At 38.1% G+C, this 6,000-nt stretch overlaps 1 protein-coding gene across 11 annotated transcripts in view; it reads right to left on the bottom strand.

The window, feature by feature from the left end:
- Positions 1–2,183: 2,183 nt before the first annotated feature.
- The window catches only part of LOC121398308, a 216,732-nt gene continuing 212,915 nt past the window's right edge, over positions 2,184–6,000 (bottom strand). For 8 of the 11 annotated variants that reach the window (XM_041577389.1, XM_041577391.1, XM_041577395.1 and 5 more), the window contains 5 exons: positions 5,762–5,836; positions 4,480–4,551; positions 3,799–3,888; positions 2,675–2,752; positions 2,185–2,454 (listed from right to left, as the gene is read on the bottom strand). In XM_041577389.1, the coding sequence (XP_041433323.1) occupies positions 2,431–2,454; positions 2,675–2,752; positions 3,799–3,888; positions 4,480–4,551; positions 5,762–5,836 (339 nt within the window). In that variant the 3' untranslated portion in view covers positions 2,185–2,430. Of the gene's footprint in view, positions 2,455–2,674; positions 2,753–3,798; positions 3,889–4,479; positions 4,552–5,761; positions 5,837–6,000 lie in introns of all 11 variants that reach the window. The other 3 variants (XM_041577396.1, XM_041577398.1, XM_041577397.1) reach the window with 1 other exon arrangement.

Below are 6,000 nucleotides of genomic sequence, written 5' to 3'. Positions count from 1 at the left end.
CCATCACTCTCGCGTTATAACAGTGACGCACAATCAATGCGCCTTTACATTATTATTCTTTATTTGTATTTTACAGAAGAGCCTGACAGAATCTGAACCTTTACTATCACTAGTGATAGGCTAATCTGTCCCGTTTCGGTGAAAAAATTTGCAAAACTTCAAAAAAAATTAGCGAAACAACGAAAAATTCTCAATGGGCGTCATAATTATTTTTGAAGCGCGACAATTTCGACGAGTGGCGATTTTTTTTTTGTCGCAGTGAATTTTCCCACTGTGAATTTTCACGGCAATTGCGATGAAATTCATCGCCAATCCATGACTCACGAATAAATTCACCCATCACTAACTATCACGTCACTAAAAAACACTGGGCAACTTTTTTCATGTGCTGCAACTTGAGGATGGGATTTAGTCTTTTTAGGGCAGATTTGGTATTTGATTTCACGGAGAATTATTATTCAGATTTATTTCATTTCTTGCAGCTTTTGGATTGGGCTTCATCATTTTTTCATGGTTTGTAAGTTACTGTATGATCTTTCCTATTCTGACCATACACTAGAAGAACCAATCTTTTGCCAAGGTTGCCAAGAGAGCGGATCTTTCCCCCGATATGCCCACCAAAGGCGATATTGGGCTAATCCTATTGTTTGGCCAAACGACTGGATTATAACAATGGCAATGGGTGCTGACAGGACAAGGATCACATCAACTAGCCAACGTGGTCCTTGATTTCAAGGGAAAATCAAACCCGATCCCCATACCCAGGCAGATAAGCTGACGTCACGAATCAGACCGATATCGGCATCTTACATCTGTGTGGCCACCTTTAGTCTTTAACTGTTAGATTGCAAGCTTTGTTGAGCATGATGAGTCCGTAATGTTCATACTCTGTAATCCTCTGCTCTCTCACTGACAGTCTGTATCATTCCCACACTTTAACCCACTGTTCTTTCTTTATTCATATGTCACTTTCCCCTTTTATTCGTTGATTTCCCATTACCCATGTGCCTATTTACCTTTAACCTTTGTATTTGTCTTCAGTCCCCCTGCCTGTAAGCACATTCCTCCCCCTCCTCTGTCTTTAGATCAGCCCTTCGCTGAGTCAGAATGAAAGTGAAAGGGACTTTACCATGTGGATGGGAGGGGGAGGAAATGAATAAGCCACATTCTCTCTAATCGCTGCACTTCTGTATCTAATCACTCACGTACAGGCCTCTGTCTGGGCTGCCTTTCTTCCTTCCTCATCTGTTCTATATTGAGAGCACGTGGGGATTTTAATAATTGCTGATCAGACTTGTGTTGTACTAGGCATTTATTAAAGGGGAAATTCGATTTTTCCTGCTGTACTGGTTTAAAGATTGTGCATCAGCACAACAAAAAGCTGTAACATGAAATTGTGTCAATCTCTGTGTTAGAGGGAGGGAATATTGCTGGACCATGTAACTAATAGTGAGCTCCCTAGAGCACTTATAGAATAGACTATAAGGGTAAGGGCACACGCTAAGATTTGGGAACATTTAGTCTCTTCTTTGGACGACTAATCTCCCCAAAAAGCCTTCCCACCGGCTAGAATCTAAATTGCCAGGGGATGGCACTAGGAATGGAGGAAACTTTGGGCGACTTCGGAAAACGCAGTGATCCGAGTGCCATCCCACCGCCAATTTAGATTCTAGCCAGTGGGTGTCTCTGCCCTAATCAAATTTTGAATCGTATTTTCCGTGAAAAATTTGTATTTTTTCAGTACATATTCACTTTTGTGAGTTAAAAAAAAAATAGAATTGTTTGGATTTTTGAATAAAAACTCGAAGCTGGAAATAGCTTGAATCCAAAAATACTCCATCTCAAACCTGTCAAAGTCATGTTTGAAGATGTTTGTAGCCTTGATGTTCAAGTTTTTTCAGTGGTTTTCATTCGAAAACTCAATCATTTCAAATTTTTTTCTGTGGCAAAACTCGATCAGTTTTGCGTCCTGACTTCACTAACACCAGTTTTTTACATTCAAATGTTTTCTTTAATAAGAAACCATTTGAGTTGTAAGTTCATTTGAGGTCTAAATAAGATGATATACCTCTAAAATTTGACCGTTGACAAATATGCCCCTATGGTCCATAATCATCTGAAGTCATAAACAATTGGATATAGAAAGCAAAACACAATGACTACAAACAATATAATTTTATTAAAGGATAAGGCTTTGCACTGCCCATTCCTGTGTGGATGTGTAATCTGTCTGTAATATACTGGGAGCAGCTGGTGGAATCTGGGGCTGGTAGATAAGGAATGTAGGTAAGGTGGGTATCTGTACCATATCCAGAGTGCAACTGAAGAGTTATATACCAGGGTACAGGAGGTTGGAGATGTTTTATGTGCAACCTAATTCCAGCACAGGACTCTATAAGCCTTAGTTGCATGAAGATCAGTTTCCAAGTATCATAGGCATTTTCTTGGATGACCCTGAAATGTAATAGTCAGAATTACTGTAAGTCAGAGCACTAGTTAGTTGATGGGTGAAACATTATAAATAAACATTAATACCATTGGAAAGAGGCATAAGTGCATCAAAGCAGTTACTCTACCATAAGAGAGTTTATGAATAGGGCCTCTATGTAACAAACTTTTCAAATATAGTTTTAATCAAATAAGTATATCATTAAAGAGGATTATATCAACTTACACTGAAAATCTGGGGCCCCTTATTAAATAACATAATGACCAAAAGATCCATCCCAAGAGCAATCACTGTGTAGGGAACCTAAAAAAAGAAAAAAGGAGAGGACACTCATGTAAGCATACATTCTAATAAAGGAGTTTTAAGTCTTTTTGCTTTTTAGACTTGAAATGAGTCTAAACGAGTTTTTAGATCTTTTGTTCTCCATCATTTGGTCAGAGACACCTCCCCATTACCAAGCTTATAGATGTAACAAAAAAATTGTAGAATTCATCCTGCTATTGTTTTAAAATGTCAAGGACAGCAAAAAAGTCCTTCATGGATTCCATGAGTATTTAGATGAGCATATAAGCATCTAACCCTCACTTTCAACCTAGAAGTTCTTCAAGCAGGGATTTCACTCACACATATAATTAAGAGCAATTAAGAATTCAACCCAAATCTCAACCTAGCAGTTCTTCAAGCAGGGATTTCATGGATACCTAGAAGAGCAAATAATAATTCAACCAAAATCTCAACCTAGAAGTTCTTCAAGCAGGGATTTCATGGATACCTAGAAGAACAAATAGTAATTCAACCAAAATCACAACCTAGAAGTTCTTCAAGCAGGGATTTCATGGATACCTAGAAGAACAAATAGTAATTCAACCAAAATCACCACCTAGAAGTTCTTCAAGCAGGGATTTCATGAGCACCTAGAAGAGCAAATAAGAATTCCACCCAAATCTCATCCTAGAAGTTCTCTGAGAAAGAATTCCATGGCTACCTAGGAGAGCAAATACGCAGTCCCCCAAATCTTAACCTAGAAGATAATCTAATAACCATGATAATCTAGGAGAGGAACTAAGCGTTAATCCGAAATCTCAATCTAAAAGTCATTCAAGCAGGGAGTCCATATGTATCTAAGAAAGAAAATAAGAATTCACCCTAAATCTGAACCTAGAAGTCTTTCACACAGGGATTCTACTAGTATCGAAGATAGAAATTAAGAATTTACGCCAAATCTTTCATTATTTGACCTTCAAGCTATAGCCACAAGTAAATGCTTTTGGCAGGTCCCTTAAGGAAGCCAGACCTACTGATCTAATAAAGTATCTGCTGAAGAGCCAAATAACATTATTTATACTTACCATCTGTACTGACCAAACTCCCCAAATCATAACAATGCCTTCAACCAGAAGTACTGCAGATACTAATGGCAGGAGTGGGCAAGCAAGGCTCTGTAATAGAAATTTCAGTTCTATTTAATTAATGGAAATTCAAACCAGGCTAAGCGCATAACACAAGAGCAAACTGAAGCTGCTTTTTCATATGTAAGCGTTTTCATATGTAACTAAAGTTTAATAGGAGCAAATTCTTTCTAATTTAAACAGAATGCATCTAGGATTAAGCAGAACATATAATAGTCAATATTAGCAACCATTCTAAAACAAGTAAGCATCTTACTGAAGCTTAAATAGGGCAAAAACTGTTGACTGTCCCAAACAATGTGGCTGCTCTTGGATCAGGAGTTAAAAGTTAAAAATTACACATCTCCATGGGCCCATAATGTATCTGCTCTTGGATCAGGAGGTTTTGAAAATCCCATGAGGCAAGGACCAGTTCAAGACCAATTCCTGACAAGTCTTCTATGGATCTGGGTCTGTTCTATGGAATTAGCAGGGAGTAACTCGTATTGGTTCACAGAATATATGTAGTGGTAATACAAAGCCCTATTGTGCTGTACCCGTCACTGCAAAATCTATCCCCAAAATAAATGATCTCTTTAATTCTTTCTTCCTACATGCTTTCCATAAAGTAGAAATACTTACATCACTGCCTGAAAATGCAGCTCTGTAAATCATAAAGGACACCTTCAAGTTGGTTATCACTATAAGAATGATCTGCAGAAAGAAACATTTCATTTCACTTGATATTCCATTAAATCAGCACTTATAGTCCATATATACTACATCTTGATTCTACATCTGTCAAGTTATACACATCACCATGTTGGGAATCTAAGAAGGACATTAAATTGCCCAAAAACCTAGGGGCAAATTTACTAATCTCCGAAAATTCGCCAGCGACGGCTTCGCTCACATCGCAACACTTCGCCAGTCGTGGATTCACCAGGTCAACGCTAATTTACTAAAATCCGAAGTTGCCCCCAGGGAGCTGAACGATGACGAAGTTCCGCTAGCGTTACAGCGACAATCGAAGCGAAGTTGCACTAGCGTTGCCTAATTTGCATACAGTTGGAAGTTAAATTTGAATGGATGTATATGTTGCAGCAAATACTTTACACTACCGGGAATCCTTAATAAAATAAAATAAAGTTGTTATATTGCCCTACACATGAAGCCACTGTATAGTTTATGTGCCATATGTTAAGGGGAAGCCTGGTTACCCCAAAAAAATGTACAATCTTTTGCAGCCTATCACCCTGAAAAAGGAAAAGACGCTAGTGTTTTTTTGGGACTTAGAAAAATTGTAAACTATTTTTGAGGAACTCCTATCTACTCTATTGCACTTCGCCTGGTCTGAGGTGATGAAGGCAAGTCTGGCGCAAGAGGTAGAAATCTGCATCTTATTGAATTTGCGCAGTTATGTCCATTCGCCAGAGCGAAAATTCGCCAGGCGTTAGGGAGCGAAGAAGCACTAGAGTCTATCTCCATCGCTAGCGATGTTACGCCAGTGCCTGTTAGTAAATCAGTGAAGTACCGAAATGATGTCACGCTGGAGAATTTTTGCCTGCTTTAGTCACTTGCCCTTAAGTAAATTTGCCCCATAGAATAGACCTTACTGGTCTTACATTATGGCACAACATTTCATCTGGGAAAAAGGGTGTGGCTAATTGTGCCAGATGTATCAGTTGACCTTCCTCCATCTATACAATATATTGCTTTATTGTAGAATGGAATGGGATATGAATGGGATAATTAAATCGTTAGTCAGGGTTCTCATAAAAGGGATATGTTGTGGTGGAGGGGGGGGGCTAATAAATAAATCCAGTATTCTAGCTAAATTCTTTGTTGGGTTTTAGTTCCCCTTTAATTGTTGAAAATTAAATAGCTTACATACAGTAGGTCTTAATTGAAAGTGAATACATACATTATAAAAATCATCAGGACTTCTGACAAAGATAATGGCAGCAAACCATAAAACAAGGAAGCAAAATGGAACAATCTAAAGGATTAAAAAAAAACAAGAAAAAAATGATTATTCAAGGTCACTTCATGATCCACCGATTTGCAGCATTTCATTGTTTTTTTTCCATTAGTCAACACTTTCATGACAGTCAGGAGAGGGTTAACAATCAACATTAATCAGTTCATCAAGTCAATGAATGT

Source organism: Xenopus laevis, chromosome 9_10L (assembly GCF_017654675.1).
Source record: "Xenopus laevis strain J_2021 chromosome 9_10L, Xenopus_laevis_v10.1, whole genome shotgun sequence".
NCBI lineage: Eukaryota > Metazoa > Chordata > Amphibia > Anura > Pipidae > Xenopus > Xenopus laevis.
Note: the sequence above shows the minus strand (reverse complement) of the source record. Positions and strands in the feature narration are given on the sequence as shown.